This window comes from Chrysochloris asiatica, unplaced genomic scaffold, assembly GCF_000296735.1.
Source record: "Chrysochloris asiatica unplaced genomic scaffold, ChrAsi1.0 scaffold00006, whole genome shotgun sequence".
NCBI classification, from domain to species: Eukaryota; Metazoa; Chordata; class Mammalia; order Afrosoricida; family Chrysochloridae; genus Chrysochloris; species Chrysochloris asiatica.
In genome coordinates, this window is record NW_006408524.1 from 35,084,378 (window position 1) to 35,104,671 (window position 20,294).

General features: G+C 36.9%; 1 protein-coding gene across 2 annotated transcripts in view; it reads right to left on the reverse strand.

Annotated features, from left to right (window-relative positions):
• Window positions 1–20,294, reverse strand: part of HDAC9 (histone deacetylase 9) — a 717,483-nt gene that overhangs the window by 53,125 nt on the left and 644,064 nt on the right. For both annotated transcript variants that reach the window (XM_006832232.1, XM_006832231.1), the window contains one exon: window positions 5,417–5,501. In XM_006832232.1, coding sequence (XP_006832295.1) covers window positions 5,417–5,501 — 85 coding nt within the window. The remainder of the gene's footprint in view (window positions 1–5,416; window positions 5,502–20,294) is intronic.

The window sequence follows — 20,294 nt, forward strand, 5'->3', positions numbered from 1 at the left end:
AAAGGAGCTAAATCCCTGTTCACAAAGGGTCTCAGAGTTGAGTAAATCCAAAGGGCCATAAATTCACTTCTCAATGTCCTAAATAATTTTGTGTGTATGTGTGTGTGCATGACAGAGAGTAGAGAGAGATAAATTGGTTAGTTAAAAAAAAAAAAAAATAGATTAGCTACACTGCCACATTTTATATATGGGAGCCATGGCATTTTGTTCCTCATTTATATATCACAAGTTTTACAAGAACTTATGATGACATTGAAAAACATGTCCCTTTCCCAGTTAGGCCTGTGTCATTATTTTATCTTGATTGGCAAAATAAGGAATTCTAAGAAGATCCCAACCAACTAAACTAGGGAAGAATTCTTAGAATGGGAAAAAGATAAAAGTGAGTGTTGGGGTGGGGGTGGGAGGAACAGTCAAACTGATCATTTACCATTGCACTTCATATCCACTATTTTGTTGTCAGCAGAGCACCCACTTAAACAAACAGTGAGGTCACGTCATTCCTCTTGAAATATGAAGTGACTTGTCTATTGCTATATGCCTGGTGAATGGAGGATAGAATTATACCAGAATTCATATCATTTAAAAATATTCTGCACTAGTGTTTTTCAAGTTATCACTGCAAACCACTGGTAGACTACAGCAAAATGTTAAAGCAATCCTCAAATCCTTGATCCACAAATCAAAAGATACTATGATTATCACAATTATCATGTAGGAGGTCTACAAAATTGGTTGACACTTAAAAGGAGTACTCTTCTTACAAAAAATATAAATAAGTTGAAGGAAAACATGCCTTTATGCTTGTGGTTCTCCTATTTTAGGGTTTCACAGATCAATATCAATATTACTCATGATATGTTTTTAAAACTTAAAATTATAGTCTTTCAAATGAAGTGAATTTAATTTTATGGAAAAATCACTTCATGGTCCCTCCAAAATTAATGAAAGTATGATCATGGGCCAGCACTGGTGTGAAGAATGCACTTAGGAACCCTGCTTCTCACCATTCTGTCTCATGGAAAGGACAAATGCAGTGTTGCCTGAATTCAGTAAATTGTTAGGGTGGATTTCAGGAAAAAAACATCTGTATGCGGCCCTTTGTGTATCATTTGCTTGACTGGCTCTTCCTGGCATCACTTGTTGATGATTATAGCTAAGCAAGAATTAAATTCATCTCTGAAAACTGATACGTCCAAGCTTATCCATGGAAATGGTAACTCACAAGAAAAATTTATGCGCTTCCTAATTTAGAAATTACTCATCCTAGTGGATTGTGAAAAGGGAGAAGAAATGGACTGTCAGATGTATGTTTTTGCTTGGTCTTCTTAATCTCACATTATGTATGGGATGGCTGGGATTGATTATCTTAGTTCAGAAATCAATATTAAGAAAAAGGAGTGGCAAACATTGAGAAATTGACCAAAGCATTCATTCAACAAACAGTTTCATAGCACCATACCAGACACAGGTATTAAACAAACGAACAAGCAAAGAAGGACATCAACAGAAAACAATCTCTGGTGTGGTGCTATGGGTTAATGTGCTGGACTGCAAAGTCAGTTTGAACTGCAAGGTCGGCAGTTCAAGCTCACCAGCTGCTCATTGTTGCTATGGGACGGAACCAACTCAAAGTCACCTAACAGAAACCCTAGATGCAGACAAAAAATTTACTGAAGTGAGAATAGGGCTGAAGAAGGATTCAGAGATGACTCTCTAAAAGAGGTAACATCTAAGCTAAGTCTTGAAAAATTCATTGTGTTGAGACAGAGAACTTTGTTAATAGAGTAAGCAGCATGTACACACTTGAAGCTTCTTGACATACTTTACATTTGCAGTTTTGTATATATCCACCATCTCGAGATGAAACAATAGACCCCGACCTGTCTGGAGGGGTCTTCACCTTACAGGAGGAATGATTGCTCTAATGTTGCTTTATAAGGACTTTCTCCTCAGCTAAATTAGTAACATAAACAAGGACAGGACAACAGGAATGATCCTGCTGCAAAATACTTACAGGCATGTGGCTAGGCAAAAGGCCAATGCTAATCACAGCCTCCAGCACCTGCACACCCTCAGCTGGGGGCTCAGTTCTCAAAGAGAAACTCACAGAAGGCCTGTCAGCACCTTGCTCTGTGCCTTGGGACTCAGCTATCTAGGAACTTGTCTGAATGTTTCCCACATGTTACAAGATCTGCGCCTCCATATTTGCATAGTTTTCTGATACTGTAGTTCCAAACTGTAGTACAAAAGAATCCTTCAGAACCTGGGCTGGGAGTTGAGCGAAATCCGAACACCTTCCACAGTTAAAAGGAGGCACCTGCATGATGCCTAAAAACCTAAGTGAAGGGGAAGTTCTGTTAAACAAAGACTACCTTCAGGGCCAACTTCAGAGACCAGTAATTTAGGTAGTCACCTAGGGTTCCACATTTACAAGGGCCCATTGCTCGGTTTAATGCTCTGCTGTTGCCTTATTGAAATTCTTTATAATTTTTTTTTTCATTTTGCAAGCCCCACAAATTATCTAGCCAGTAAGACTACCTCATCACTTAAGGGGAATTAGGGAGCCCTTTAAATGCAGGAACAGACATTTGTGGGATATAAAACAGGGAAGGTAAGAACAAAATGTTGTATTTTACATGGAAATTAAATATTGTTTAAGGCAGGAGTCTAAGGAGCTCTGGTAGCATAGTGGTTACTAATCGGGCTGCTAACCTCCAGGTCAGCAGTTCGAAACTACCAGCCATTCTGTGGGAGAAAGATGAGGCATTTTGCTCCCGTAAAGATTTACAGCTTCGGAAACCCTGAGTCAGCACCAACTCCACGGTACTTAACAACAACAACAACAAGGCAGGAGTATATCATTTCAGTTTTCCAAATTTTTATGTAGCTTGTGATCCCCAACTGTCCGCTCTGTATCACTCTGTGAAGCTTATGCAGCCCTCTTCTGTTCTTTTACTCTGGAAGAACATATCCAAATACATAATTGTTATTGTTGTTGTTGTAAAGTGCTGTCCAGTTGGTTCCGACTCCTAGCAACCCTGTATAGGATGTTTGAGGATCTGCTGGTAGGTTTGAAGTGCTGGCCTTGTGGATCCCAGTCCAATGCTGATCCTACAGCACCACACCAGGTGTTCAAAGACATAATTGTTGTTGCTAAGTGCTGTAGAGTCATTTCTGACTCATAGCAAACTTGTATAGGGTTTCCAAGGAGCAACTAGTGAGCTTGAACTGCCAACCTGGATGTTCAAACCAACCATGTAGTCCAGCACATTAACCCTCATTATCAAACCAGGACTCTGAAAGGCATAATTAGCACCACAAAAAAATGTACCACACAGTGTTGGAGCCATTTGGAACAGAAAGCAGTGATTCAGAATCCATGGTGGCAGGATTTTCATACAGCAAGTTTTGTCCGTAGATTGAATCCTTTTCAAGAGTCTTAGGTTTGCTTGGCTAGAGTAAACGGCACAAATCACTCAAAACTGTCAGCAATGAGAGGAAAAAGCATACAGCAAAAATTCATTACTGATATATTAGATCCTATACAAAGGCACCAGTGCATTTTCTGAATATGTACACAAGATATACACTTTCCACACCTATGTGAAAATAGAGCCCCTTTGCTTCTATATTTTCCTTCACATTTCCTCTCTTTTTCCATTTGGCCAAAATTATTGTATCTCTAAGACAAAGGCCAGACTTGATCTCTGCCAAGAAGCCTTCCTTGAGACTTCCTCATTCTCCAGGCCTTTATGTCCAGCACTGCATTGGAATAATCTGGACTGTGATTATATCCCTACATGCCAGAAACTCTTCACACAATAATGGTGGTGTTGTTAAGTGCCGCTGAGTTGGTTTCAACTCACAGTGACCTTGTATAGGGTTTCCAAGGCTGTAAATCTCTGATGAAGCAGAAAGCCTCATCTTTCTCCCATGGAGCAATTGTTGAGTTCAAACCACTGACTTTGTAGTTTGCAATCCACTGACTATCCTACAGAGCCACTATGCTGTCATATAATAATAATACTCTTCATATCATTGGTGCCTTGAGAGCTGATCAACATGTAATGTTGAAAATACTTATTGAGAGTTAGATAATGAGTAGACACAGGAGCAGTAACTACTGATGATGCTTAATGTGTACAATGCCAAAAGAAGGTTCAGGGTGGAAAACAAGAATAAGGTACATAACGACAGATATATTTTTATAGTATTTATGACCTGAACGGGGGCATTGGATAAATAAAAGAAGGCTGTCAAAGATCTCTTCAAGATACCTTACTTCAAGATTGGAATGACATGCAGTAGAGTTTCTTGATCTATGTCAGTGGAAGTGAGACAGAGTCAGCACAATGATGACAGGGTTTTGTACTCACATTTATGAAATCCTCTCCAGCCCTCCTTTCTTCATCTCTGTAATCTTATCTTAGAGACATTCATCTACAATATTAGACATTTGTTTTTCTGTTCTCTGAAATCTTGGAAATTCAGAACTTATTCCAATTATGACCTATAGTCACTAACTATTCATTGGGTACCTGCATTTCTCAGTCCAGGCATGGGTGAGACTGAGTAAAGTGAGGGATTACTTTGAGTTAATGTATGACATGATTTATAAACATTCCCAGCATCATGTGAGTGGTTATTAGAATCCCAGTCACACCCATATCTCCAAAGCAATGCAGAGCAAGCAAAAACAGTGATTCATAGAAGACTAGCAGTGAGTGGCTTCTCTGGCTGGTATTTTAAAAATTCCTCTGCAAAACAGTAGCACGGTTAATGATATTCCCGATTCCCCTTCATATCTCACTTTGCAACTGCTTTTCCCTTTCATGCTAACTTTCATGCTAATTTGTAGTTGATTTTTGTATGCTTGTATTTTCGGTATTGTCTGTTCAGTTATTAAAATGAGTAACTCTTGATGAAGTAACAGCAATTAAAGGGCACTGGATAGTTTTGTTTTTGTTTAAATCTCTGACTTTCTCTGCTTTCTTATCTTGAATTTTCAAATAGTGAAACTTTCTCATTATCTTTTTTTTCCCTCCTGACTAACTTAAAACTGATACATAATTGCTGAATCCCAACATTTTTACAAGATAAATAACTTACCCTTAGTTAAATATCTATTTCATTGTTCTGGGTAAATTCTAAGCAGTAGCAACAAAACATCCAAGCATTTGGAAATATGAGGAAAATAAGATTCTAAACATAGAGGGTGTTATGTCTTTAAGATAAGATTGCCGAGTAAGGGCAGTGCAATAATCCATTTAGGTTTCAGCACATTACAACATGTGAAAATTATAACTTCATATATGAAGTTATAATTTCATATGTTCATTTATGCTCTAATTCTCAATATAAATTTAATTATTTGTACCTAATTAGAAGTTTAAAAAATAATTTTAAGACATACTTTGAATTTCAATGGTCTTCTGTAAGGAAATCACGGCATTCATATTTGGGGTTTGGTGAAGAGTATCTTCTGGAAGTGGATCCAGCTGCAAGGATAGAAGAGACGAGCAGTAGTACATTATGGCTTTATAATAAGTCTCACAGAAGCAAAGCAAATTGAAACAACCTAATTCTCAGGAAAAGTTAGATCCAGGAACTAGTTACAACTTTGCTGATATCACTTCTAAATGTATAGCCAGTTTTATTTTCTGTTCTGAAGCCATGTAATTGAATTCCAAGGGGATTTGCTATTGTTCGCAAAACTAATCTATGCAGTCCCTGAAGCAGGTGCATGTCTGTGTATTATTCATTAAAAATCTGAATTATTTGGGTAATTTCTGTAGGTCCTTCACAAACCAAATTCCATCATGTCTGTATATGCAGCTGAGTCCTACAAACAAAATCTCAGGGAAGTTTCAGTAGACAAAAAGTAGGCAGTTTATTACCCATACTTTCATAGCGTTTTAAAGCTAACCGCCTTACACATTTGAACACTTCATGGTGAAAAGCCATAAGACACAGCTGCTCTTACTCAATGCTATTGAATAAGGTAATAGAGAAAATGTTCAAATAATACCAAAGGTACTTTTCTATTTAATTTTTACTTTATTCTTAGCTAAGCATATGTCTGTGTATAAGCACAAATTCCTTTCTAGCGAATCTATCATGGTCTTTTGAAATTACAGTGATTTTTCTTGGAGAAGGTCAGCAGATATGGCACTGTAAGAGATGGAGAGGTGCTTTGGATCATTTATGGAGCATTTTCATCAGACCGAACTCTGATGATGCATCTCTCATGTAGCTTGGGGTTTTGCAGCAGAAAGCCTGTGGCCAGGGCACTTGTAGACAAAATAGCTGCCCGGCTATCGTCACTCAGAAAGAAAGCAAAGTAACAGCAGAAAAAAAAGCAGTTTCCTAGAAAATTTAAAGTTAATCAGCTCAGATACAAATTATAGTTCATACTATAACTTGGATATAGCATGATTGAGAACCAAGGTTATTGTATAAAGTACTGAAACAAACTAATCTATGTCTCTTCATCTGAAGAAAGCTAAAAATTACTCCGAGATTCCAAGTTTTCACAGCACATGTGAGTGAATCTTTCCCTTCAAGGTCTCTCTGAATTGATTATTCTATACTTCAATCATGAGATCTAAAACAATAGCACCTTTCTTCCAGATGCCATAGGATAACAGACTAGCTTAGGGATATTTATACACCGGCAAATTCACTAAATATAACTTTCCAGAGTGTTTTTCTTTGCTGCCAAAGAAAAACCTTTAAAACATCAAAAGGTTTATTTGCAATACAGTTTGGGGAGGGGTGGCAAGGGCGGGCAACACACAGTGTCAGCAAAGTTTCTGCAATCTTAAACTCTTAAAATGTGCTTAAAAGTATTTTTTAAAAGCTGGTGCTTCAGATACTATCTCCCCGCATATGTTAGCCTAGTAACACCCATATAACTCTAAGGAATCATAAACTGAAGTTTACTTGGAAAACTTCTTTTAGTCAAGAATTAGATAGGGTTCAGTCACAGTGCTCATCTTTCCTTTCATTTCTGTCTGAGGCCTTAGAGAAAACAAAAACACAAAAAAACTCTCAAGAGAAATCAGCTGGATTTTAGTAACAAATATATCTTGAAAGGCCACTCTATGCTCAAATATTCAAGAACAAAAGCGCAAGGCGAGACGTCGGCATATGAAAAGCCGATGTTGGCTTTTTCACCTAAAAAGCCTCCATGTACTTTCTGACTAAAAATGTTGACAACAAGATGAAAGACGATGGTTACTGGGTAGAAAACCACAGACAGGTCACTAATGCAAAATACAACTTCTGGAAGTTTCTTCCACTGAGGTTTGTGGGATATTTCTAAGATGTGAATTGTGTAGAACATATATGTGATGTGCAGGGTTGAGAGTAGATATACAAACAACCCTAATTCCCTAAAGTGGAATCGTCAGTTCGATATGATAAAGTTGTGTCTACTCATAAAAGCAACCCAGAGATTTAAGGCAATTACATGATAATTTAAGCCTCCCAAACCATTTCCCCTGCATGTTTTTAGGTGGATGTCATTTAGAAGATTTAACCTTCAGTAAATTGCCCCATTTTCTTTCATTCTGACTATATTCACCTAGAGAGAGAGGAATTCAGAAAGTTCTCAATGTAGGTTTTTTAGTTGTTCTCTGGTAGCGCTGCAGTGAAGGCAAGGGTAACACACACTCATTTGGCAATAAGGCCAGTAGCATTTAAAGGTTGTTTTTACAAAATTAAAACTTTTATGGAGGGACAACAGATTTGAGTTGTCTTTTCCAGAGTTTGTTGATTTAACCATTCACAAAACATGTGATTAAAGCATCTATTTAATAAGTATGAATATGGTATTATTAGTAATCTAATGAACTACCTAATATGAAATATTAAATAATCATTTAAAAAATAAATGTATAGCAAACAGATAAAAGTATGTAGTAAAGCTGTATTATGTATTTGTTGTTGTTAAGTGCCATCAAGTTGGTTCTGACCCATAGCGACACTGTATAGGGTTTCCAAGGAGCAGACGGTGAGCTTGAACCACCGACCTTGCAGTTCAAACGGCTTTGCAGTCTGACACATTAGCCCACAGCGCCACACCAGGACTCCTGTTATGTATCTAGTATGGCTAACAAAAAGAAGCAGACAGATTGTGTTTTGAGGCTAACTGATGTTAGTAAAAGTCATTGAAAGATAAATAGGATATAATTTATGCAAACCAAAATAACTTTTTCAACAAAACATTATAGTAAGAAAAAGCAGATATAGATGTAGGAACTATTACACACATATCATGCCATCTATTACACACATATCATGGATAATTTTAATACAACCACTAGACATATGAGGCGCTCATCCAGCCTTATTGTATTTAAATCTAATTACTTATAGCAATTATTTATGAAATCTCAAGCTCAGAAACAGAAAAATTTTCCCCTCTTCATCTTTTTTGGAACATTGCAATACGACATTTATGCAGTTCATAAATTTAAGTTGCATACACCACGTACTTACTAAGCACTGAAGCCATATTTTAATAGCCTTGATGATATAATAGATATAATAAAAGTGCTCAGCTGCTAAGCCAAAGTTTCAAACCTACCTAGCCTCTTCACGGGAGAAAGACCAGGATATCTGCTTCAGTTGATATTGTTGTTGATGTTGTTAAGTGCCATCAAGTCAGTTCTGACTCATAAATAATCTGACTCTAGAGGGTTACTGAGGAGCTGCTGATGGGTTTGAACTGGCAATCTTGTGATTAGCAGTCCAGTGCTTATCAATAGTGCTACACCAGAACTCCTTCAGTAAAGATTGCTGTTGTTATTAAGTGCTATTGAGTCAGTTCTGAATTGTAACAACCCCGTATAGGGCTTCTGGTGGGCTGTGAAATAGAGTAGTTTTACTTTGTCACATGGGGTCGCTGTGAGTCAAAATTGACTTGAGGATACCCAACAACAACATAGCTATTTTAAAACACCATAAAAATAATGGGCATTATCATCTTGTGACGAAGTATTTTTCAGGTTTTTTTTTTTTTTTTAATCAGATTATTTAATTAATTGAAAAGCATTATAGAATTCCCTGGGAAAACAAATGGTTAAGTAAAGAATATCTAACCAAAAGGATAGTGGTTCAAAACTACCCAGAGGCCCTTCAGAAGTCAGGCCTGACCATCTGCTTCTGAGAGGTCACAACTTTGCAAAACTACTGTGGAACATTTATACAGTGTACACATGGGGTCACTAAGAGTCAGAACAGACTTGGCAATAAGTAACAACAACAACATAAACTACCAACCAAATTCAAAATCTGGGAAATCCTTGCAGTTGGCTAAGATCCATCTGTGGAAATAGACAAGGGTTATCCTTGGAGAGAGTCTTGAGAAAGAGTTTCAAAAATTTTTGCCTTATGCCTTTGAGACATGAAAAGCATTTTCATGATTTGGGGCAGAACAGAAAAAACCCTAAACAGAGCCCTTACAAACATAACCGTTACATAGGATGGGTGTATACATCAACCAAGCAAAGGGTCTACTAAAAACTCAGGATAGCTTTTATGTTGTTATATTTTCCAAAAATATGACAAGTGTTTTCACCATTTTACACATTGTTCTGTGCCCTTTAAATTCTATTTTCTCTTCTTTTCTTTGAGTTGGTAAAAATTTACTGATCATTAAAAAACCAACTTAAATATTGCCTACTCTTGAACCTTTCCCTAAAATTCTGATACAAAAAAACTGCTTCCACCTCTATGTGTCCTTTCTCACAAATACCCCTGTTCACCCTATTAAACACATTATATAATAGTCAACCATATTGTCCTCTATTATGCTGTGAGCCATTTAAAGGCAGAGACAGAACAGGTATATGGTTGTTGTTAGGTGCCATTGAGTTGGTACCAACTCATAGTGACCCTATGCCCAACAGAATGAAATATGGCCCATTCCTGGGTCAATCTCACAATCATTGCTTTGCTTGAGCCCATTACTGCTGCCACTTTGCCAATCCATCTTGCTGGCGGTCTTCCTCTTTTTCTCTGACCCTCCACCTTACCAAATATGATATGTTTCTCCAATGATTGGTCCTTCCTGACAATATGCCTGAATTATGAGACAAAGTCTAACCATCCTGACTGGGTATATGGTAGGCATTCAAAAAAGTTGACTAAATGGAGGAAAAGTAGTCATTGAAAGAAGACATGGTAAAGTGCCTTTCTTTTGTTCTATGCAGCTAACAGACCGAAATGGAGTGGGCTCTACCTCCTGGTTACTTATTTAGTCATCAAGGTATGGTTTTAAAGGATCTAAGAGAACTATAGTAATAGTTTGTTTTGTTTTCTAAGATAGGCTGTCCTTGCAGACTTGTCATAAACCTATTCTTTTTACCTATTTTCAGGATTTCCTGACAGGTAGACACACAGTTCAGAAATGCAGGGAAATACAAAGTCCCAGAGCAAGAATAGGCAGAATGACAATCCCAGTAATTTAAAGAGAAGTGAAAAAGGCACTTTCAAATGAAAAGGAAGAAAGAACAAGACTATAAAGAGCAAACAAAATCTGAGTTTGAAAGGCATTGAACCTAATCTCTATTTCGATTTTGGGAGAATTGACCTCTTCATCATATCAAGACTTCCAATCCACTAACATGTTTTGTTCATTTATTTAGATATTTGTTATTAACTTCTCTAAAAACATTTAACATTTTCTCTATGAGACCCAAACCTACTACTGTTGAATTTATTCCACCTGATAGCAATCCTACAGGACAAAGTAGAACTGCTCCATAGGTTTTCCAAGGCAATATATCTGAACCAAATTGCTTCATCTTTCTCTCATGGACCAACAGGTGGGTTCCAACAGCCAAACTTTGATTATCAGCACAATGCTTAATGTACTGTACATTCAAAAATATGCCTCCTTATTTTCTCCATAAGGGTCATATTTTTGATAAATTTATTCATAGGTATTTAGTATGTTTGATGCTTTGTAAATTGTAAATGTGGTTGTTAAATGCCATTAAGTTCGTTCCAAATCATAACCACCCTGTATGGGGTTTCTGAGAAGTAGTTGGTGGGTTTGAACTGCTGACCTTGAGGATAATAGCCCAGTGTTTATCCTACAGCACTACACCAGGGCTCAAACAAATGTCTGTTTATCTATCTATCTGTCTATCTGTCTGTCTGTCTGTCTGCCTACCTCCCTACCTATCTAAATGTTGTTGTTGTTTAAGTACTGTCAAGTTGGTTCTGACACATAGTGACCCTGTGTAGGTTTCCAAGGAGTGGCTGGTGAGTTTGAACTGCAGACTCTGTGGTTCAAACTGACCTTGTGGTCCAGTGCTTTATCCCACAGTGCCACAAAATTAAAAATATATAATGTATTTATGTAATAAATAAACCTGAAGAGAAACTGGGTGAAGGGTATATGGGAATGCTTAGTATCTTTCAATACTTCTGCAACTCTAAAATTACTTTTAAAAAAGATTTTAAAAGTACTTTGTCCTGATGTGGTGCTGTGGGATATAGTACTGGACCGCAAGGTTGGTTTGAACCACAAGGTCGTCGGTTCAAACTCACCAGCCATCCCTCGAAAACTCTGTCCAGGGTCACTATGAGTCAGTTCCAACTCGACAGCACTTAACAACAATAAGAGTATTTGATGGATAGGTTGTTGTTAAGTGCCATACGGTTGGTTCTGACTTATAGCAACCCTGTATAGGGAAGAAGAACATTGGAAGTACCATGGGCTTCCAGAAGAACAAGCAATTCTGTGTTGGAAGAAGTACAGCCAGGAAGCTCTTTAGAAGCCAGGATGATGAAATTTTGTCTCACATAGTACAGAAATATTATCAGGAAGGACCAGTCCTTGGAGAAAGAATAATGCTTGGTATAGTGGAAGGTCAGGGAAAAAGAGGAAGACCCACAACAAAATTGATTTGCAAAGTGACAGAAGCAATGGGCTAAAGCTTAGTAACGATTGTGAGGAAGGTGCCGGATCCCCCAGTGTTTTGTTCTGTTGTGCATAGGGTTGCTATGAGTTGTAACCAACTCAATGGCACTTAACAACAACAACAAAAACAACAATGTGCTTTTGACTTTTTTCTTATCAATGTTATTCTAATTTCAAAAACTCAGTTGGAAAGTGCTCTATCCCAAACAATTCACTCTAAGGGATTTTGTTGATTTTTTTTTTATTTATTCTTTAAATTTTTAGAAGAATTCACTTGTGAAACTATATCAATCTGGCATTTTCTCTTGGCTAATTTGGTAATAAAGATTCAATTTCCCAATAACTAAAGGATCATTCAAATTTTCTCTTCATTAATTTAGTCTACTTCATTCAGGTTTACAAGGTCGTATTTTATAAGTCATCTTTGTTTATATTTTTAAGAAAATAAAGATGGACTGTATGGTGCTGTAGGGTAAGCACTGGGCTGCTAACTGTAAGGTCACCATTTCAGATAACTCCCACTGCTCCTCAGAAACCCTATAAAGCGTTGCTAATGGGAAGCAGTTCAACAGCACTTAACAACAGTAACAAGAACATATGAAGGAGACTATGGCATCAGGATTTAAAGAAGATTCATTAACAACCTGTGATATGCAGAAGACACAGCCTTGGTTGCTGAGAACAAAAAGGACTTGAAGCACTTACTGATGAAGATCCAAAGAAAATAAAAATCTTCATAATTGGACCAAGAAGCAACATTATGATAAATGGAGAAAAGATTGAAGTTGTCAAGGAATTCGTTTCACTTGGATCCACAATCAGTGCCCATGGAAGCAACAGGCGATAAATAAAATGATGTATGGCATTGGACAGATGTGCCGCAACACACCTCTTCAAAGTGTTAAAATCAAAAGTGTCACTTTGAGATTAAAGGTGCACCTGACCCATTCCCTGGTATTTTCAACGGACTGAAATGCGCACAAAAGCTGGACAATGAATAAGGAATACTGAATAATGTATGCCTATGAATTATGGGGCTCATAAAGAATAATGAATATATATGGACTTCCCGAAGAATAAACAAATCTGTTTTAGAAGAAGCACAACCAGAATGGTCTTTAATAGAGATGATAGTGAGACTCAATCTCAGGTTCTTTGGTCATTGACCTAGCTAGGGGTGGGGAACTTTATCTGCCAAAATTTATGAACTTCAAAAATTAGCCTGCTTATTTAGTCAAACATTTAATTAACTCACCTATAATGCAATGGCTGGAATTCCAATTGTCTTGGAAGGGCCATAGGAAATGATTTTGTAGGCCCGTGGGCCAGATGCTCCCTACCCCTGGCCTAGACTGAATTGTGCCTCCCCAAAATATGTATCAACTTGCTTGGTCCATAATTCTCAGTGGTTTAATGGTTATGTAATGATTCAGCATGGCAGTTATGTAATGATACAATCATCCCTCATAATGTGATCTGATGTTTGGGGATTAGGGTGGGATACAACATCTCAGGACACAGCCCTGATTAGCTGTATTGGGATCTTCACTGGGATGTGGCCGATATCACCTTTTATCTTACAAGAGATAAAAGGAGAGAGAATTGAGCAGAAAGGGATCTGACTACCTCCAAGAAGGTCCCAGGGTTCTTGCTCTGGTAATCTCCTAGACTCAGGGGAATCCTGGGCCAACAGATGATGAAAGGAGACAAGGACTTTCCTCCTAAACTATAGGCCAACACAGAGAAAACGTCTTCTCTTAGAGATAGCATCCTGCATTCTGACTCCTGGTGTGGCGATGTAGGCTAATGCGTCAGACTGCAAAGTCGTTTGAACTGCAAGGTCGGCAGTTCTAGCTCACCAGCTGCTCCTTGGAAACCCTATATAGGGTCACTAGGGGTCGGAATCGACTCGATGGCACTTAACAACAACAACAATTCTGATTCCTAGCCTTCTAAACTTGAAAGAATAAGTTTCTGCTTGTTAAAGCCATCCACTGTGGCATTTCTGTGGTAGCAGTAGTACAACACGTGTCTTCATGAGGGACCAGCCTCTGGAGAAGGACATCATGGTTGGTAAAGTAGAAGGACAGTGACAAGAAGAGCCTCAATGGCATGCATTGGCACAGTGGCTGCAATAATGGATGGTCTCAAAGGGCTGGGGTTTTTTTTGTTGTTGTTTATAGAAAGTGTCTTTTTTTAAACAAGATTTTAAAATTACAGTGTGATAATCTTTGTATTTTGTGATAGATTAAATCTATTTATGCATATTTTGTGGAACTGGATATGCTGATTTGAAATTTTTATGTGGAAATATGACGATGGTGAGGACAATACAGGTGCAGGCAACATTTCACTCTCCTACAGAGGGCTACTTTGATGGCACCTAACAATATGTTTATAAGAACTTTTACATTTCCATTTTTTTTTTTTTTGAATTTCAACATAAAATTATTTTAATATCTCTCATAATCTTTTTGGTGGTATTGGTAGTTGGGGCTCACTGAGTTGACCCTGTATAGGGTTTATTAGGCTTTAAGTCTTTATTGGAGCAGAAAGTCTCATCTTTCTCTCAAGATGCAAAAGGTAAATTCAAACTGCTGATCTTGCAGTTAGCAACCCCATTTATAATCCACTATGCTTCCAGCGTTCCTTAATCTTTTTGTTGTTATTGTTATTAAGTGCCATTGAGTTGGACACTATATAGGGTTTCTGAGGAACAGCTGGTGAGCTTGAACCCCTGACCACGTGGTTTAAATCTTGTGCATTATTAACCCACATGTTATTTGGTAATTTGGGATTTAATTTTGTATATCTGTTCTAACAATGTTATTAGTTATTTTAAATATCAAGTGTTTGACTTTTTTAAAATCTGTTAGCATGTTTGTTTTCTATTTTAATGTTTTCTTAGATTAAAAAATTAAATTTAGAGAATTTCTTTTGTTGTGATTATTTTTAAAAATATGTTTGCTTTGATCATTAATTGTACATTTCTTTTATTTCTAATTATACCTTCAAAAACTATATGCATATTTTTATAGTCTGAATAGGTAAAACGGGGCAAATGATGTTAAATGCTTGACTGTCTTATGAATATTGGTTTCCCTTGCTTATTATTGTAAAATAGACACTTGAGTGGCATAGAAAGGACTATCGTGAAACTATTACAGAAAGCTTTTCAGCCCATCTTCAGACTATAACTGGTTCTAGAACTTGCCCAGTGAAATAGCCATCTTGCGAAGCCCTTGTAGTACATAAGACCTTAGGTAGAATCCTGAACCCCACCTAGAACCTTCTTAGGTGGAACATTTCCTCTTGAAGGGACATGCAGACCAGTCCAGAGTGGCTAGAGGGACAAAAAATACTTCCTGAAAGAAAGACCAGCAGAAAAAAACAAAATATAAAGTGGCAGTCTGTTTGGCTATTACACAAACAAGCAATCCATCAAAGAAAGCAATCAAGTCCCTTCAGGATAAAGCCCCCTCTGACACTGAAACCCAAAGAGAACACACAAGTAGGCATGTTATCTTTCTGGCAACTGTGTTGGTCTACATGTGGGGAAGTGGGGAAAGTCAGTAATGATGATAGGGGCTGAGATTGACCATGATACATAGACTCCTGTCAACTTCAAGATGAGAGAGAAAAGGAAGGGCTGGTTACTCCAAAATTTGGGGAGATTTGGGAACTCCTGAGGCCATGGACATTGACCTAGCCATGGAGGGCTAGAGCTGAGAGTGAAGTTTCCAGCTGATATGAAGTATGGGGAGTTGCACAAGAAGGTCCAAACTTGCAGATAATACCCATTTTTCCTAGCTTTGATATCCTGATGACCAGGGCTTGAATAGAGGAAGATAAAGAAATTTGATAAGGGAAGAAAGTACAAATTGCTGAAATTTGATGAGCTTGACCTATATTTATGGATGTAGTAGCTCAAAATACCAACCAAGAGGAATGGAATCTTCACATCAGTGATCAAGCCTATCCCCTCTGTATACAGGGTTGATGTTGTTGTTAAGTGCCGTCAAGTCGATTCCAATCCATAGCAACCCTATATAGAGTTTCCAAGGAGAAGCTGGTGAGCTTGAACCACAGAAGTTGCAATTCAAACAACTTTGCAGTCTGACGCATTAGATCACAGCGTCACACCAGGATAGTGATGGGCAATTTAGACATTAGCTAGCTAAAATGGGGTCGGGAAGGGGATGCTATAAAGACACATGGCTGGCTTACAAGTTTTCAAGAGGATGTTTAGTTTCAGAGTGTGGGGCGGGGAGGTAGAATCCCCAATGAATACTTTTTATCTTGTCTAGATGGGTCTGGTGAAAATAAATGGGGTTAAGATTCTTAGGATTCAATAGTGAGTAATGGTTATCATGACTAAATTCAATTGTCACAACTGTAAAGGTAGAAAGAAGTTTTGTAACTTTTTGTAGTGAATTTTACACTCCAGGAACAGAGAACTGTAGGATCACCAAGGGAGAAGAGCATGAGCAGAGTGCGGGACCCTAACCAGAGAAGCAGTAACACCAGAGATGGAGGCAGAGACAATAACATGGAGAGATTGAGTAGCTGAGGACTATAGACTCATGGAAAGAGAAAGACTGTGTGTTGGTGGCCAGGAGGCAGGCTTGCAGAATGAGCCCTTTGGTTATTCAAATGATTATATATACTCCTGAGTGTTTTTGTGTACATCAAAACAAAACAAAACAAAAACACAGAGGGAACAGTAGCAAATACTGTTGAATGATGATGAATTGAAGGGATTGCAATGAAATGAAATATGATAGGATAAGTGTAAAACTGAAGTTCTTCCATATAAATTATCACTCAGTTCACAACAAAAGCTTTATAAAAAACCAACTATGTACATATTTTGCTTTAAGTTGTAGATATACTGCAAAAGTTTCAGTATCTCCTATTTTCATAATCATTCAGCTAAAAATGTTTTCTAATTTTCATTATGACATACTCTGTGATCCATAAATTAGAGTGTATTTTGAAGTCCTCAAGTGTATCAGATTTTCTAATTATCTTTTAGTATTGATTCTAACTTAATTTCACTGTAAGAAATGATTATACTATATATGAATTCAATTAATTGCAACTCATTGGGACTTGCTTTTTGCCCCCTAAATATGCTCTACTTTTAACAATGTCATGTGTCTGTAAGGAGAATGGTATTAAGATTATTGGGTATAGTTTAGTATATATGTTAATTAGGGCAAGTTTATTAATCAGATGTTTAAATCTTCCAGATCCCCTCCCACACTTTTTTTGTACTCTTATTCTATTGGTTGTTGACGGGAGTGTTAAAATATGTGACCATGACTTGCCTATATTTCCGTTTGCTTCTTTCAATTTTTGCTTAGTGTGTTTTGAAGCTGTGTTACTAGATAGAGAAAATTTTCATTGTTTTATCGTCTTGGTTAACAGATTATTTTATCATTGTTATTGTTGTTAAGTGCCATCAAGTCAGTTCAAGTTGGTTCCAACTCATAGCAACCTTGTAGAAGGTTCCCAAGGAACAGTTGGTGAGTCTGAACTATGGATTTTATGGTTCAAACCAATCAGTGCTTATGAAGTATCAATTTATCTCTAATTACTCTCTTTAGCCTTATAGTTTACTTTACCTGATATTAATATAGCCAAAGCAGCTTTCCTTCATTTAGTTTTTGTAGTTCAATTATTTTCATTTTTTTATGTTCAAAGTTTATTTATCACTATATTACAGAAAGCATCTTTTTAAACAACAGTTACAATTTACAATGTGACAATCTTTGTCTTTTATTGGTGGACTAAATCTATTTATCTACGATTCCTCTGTCAGTTTGCCCTACTGCGGTGGCATGTGTGTTGCTGTGATGCATGCTGGGAGCTATGCAACTGGTATTTCAAATACCAGCAGCATTACCTATGGTGGACAGGTTTCAACATAGCTTCCAGAGTAAGACAGACAAGGAAGAAGTAGAAGCAGATTACTTTATGCATATTCAAAGTTAGCACTGGCAAGCCACGAGGATGGGTGGTCTTTTCAATAAATGGTACTGGATCAACTATATCAACCTTAAAAGTAAATAAATAAATGAAGACAATTTCACCTCCTGTCATATGCAAATTCAGTTTGTGAAAGACCATGGGTCTATATATTAACATCAAAAATAAAAGCTTCTATAAAAAATAAAAATATGTTCATGATTGTGAGGATTCAGAAAGCTTACAAAAAGAGAATTACAAAAAAGAACTAAAATAAAAGATTGATAAATTATACTAAATTTAAAAAATTAAAAAGATAACTTGTTTTTCAATAGACACCAGTAAGAAAGGATAAAGATAAGCCAAGGAGTGGCAGAAATAGATAAACACATGAAACCAACAATAGGATCTGATCTAGAATCTATAAAAATGTCTAAAATCAATAAGAGAAAATCAATAAAAGACTTGAATAGGCACTTCACATAAGGAAGTATACAAATGATCAATATGCAAGGAATTGATCTATCTCATTAGTATTCTGGAAAATTGAAATGATCATGATATACATATTATACTACACTCTCAGCCATAGCATAGCACTGTAGAATAAACACAGGACTGCTAACCACAAGGTCAGCAGTTCAAGCCCACCAGTTGCTCTGGGAAACCGTATACAGGGTCAATATGAGTCATAACTGACTTAACAGCAAACAACAACACAATCAACAGAACGGCTAAAATTTGAAAAGTATTATAAAGGATATAGAATAATGGAAACAATCTTATGTGTGAGTATAAACTGGAACAACTAGGAGAACAGTTTGGTATTAACTACAAGGATTGAACATATGCATATTCCATGACTCAGGACTACTGCTCTGATATATATACTCAGATGTACAAATGCACCAAGAAACATATATAAAATGTCCAGCACAGCACTGTAAAGAGTAATACTAAAACTTTAAAAAATTTCCTATGCCCCTCAAGAGTAGTATGGTGGTGGTGGTGTGCCATGGAGCAATCCTGTATAGGGATTCTGAGGCTGTGCATTTTTACAGGAGTAGAAAGCTTCATCTTTCTTTCACAGAATAGCTGATAGTTTCGAACCTAATTGGTTCAAAACTAACTGTGAAGACAGTTCTGACTCAGCAACCCTGCACAGGGTTTCTGAGGCTGTAAATCGTTATAGGAGCAGAAAGCCTCATCTTTCTCCTTTGGGATGGTAGGTAGTTTTGAATTAGGTAAGTAAATTATGACATTTTCATAAAAAGTTTTAATGTAATGGACTATGATATAACAATGAAAATGAATGAACTATAGCTAACTACAACTACACAGATGAATCTCACAAATATAATCTTGAACAAAAAGAAGTTAGACATAAAACATACATGTTATATAATTAATGTGTGTTAGATTAAAAACAGGTAAATTAAACTATAACGTTAAAAATCTGAAAAATGATCAAATTCAGAATTTAGAAAACGGACAATACTTGGCAGGGAGTGTATAGGAGTTTGGGGAATAGTGGCATTTTTCTTATTTTTCACCTGGGCAATAGTTACATATGTGTTCTCTTTGTGAATGTTCACTGAGGCAAACAATCGTGTTCTGTGCACTTTTGTTTGTGTGCATATTTTACAATGGAATGAGTTATATGATATAAATGGATAGGGAAACAAAGTCTGGCTCTTTTCATTATGTTATGGTGCCTCTAAGAAACAAAGTCAGATGATAGATTTTATAGCAAGGGAAACAAATTCTTTCCCACTAGCCACAAATTTACTTACAAAGGAGCTGAGAGTCCCCCTACAACATTCAGAACAGATTAGACAAAACACAGAAAAGGTTAAGTTGTCAGGCTCAAAGATGCTGCGGAATTTTTAAGAATATGATAATCAAGACCAAGAGGACAAGAAAGCAAACTCCATGCTGATGAACCATCGTCAATTCCCTAATGAGGACAGACTGATGGTTCAAACTCAACTATCATTTAAATAATTATCTTAGTGATGTCTGCAATTAGTTGTATATGTTTAATTTGACTGCATAAGTAAATCTGGATATAATTTTATCCATATTGTGATTCATGAGTTATTCTCAAAATAACCCTTTTTTTGTTTGTTTGAAGTTTCACATTAAGCACCTTGAGCAAATAAACTGAAAAAAAAAAAAAAAGATTCAGGGTTCGTGCTATTGACAATGCGGTTATTATACTGACAGACTATTAAGACTATTAATATTGGGTCTGGCTCTATCTAACCTGGAGTCCTGGTGTGGCACTGTGGGTTTATGCGCTGGACTGCAAACTTGATTTGAAACTCAAGATCGGTGGTTCAAGCTCACCAACCACTCCTCAGAAATCCTATACAAAGTCGTTATG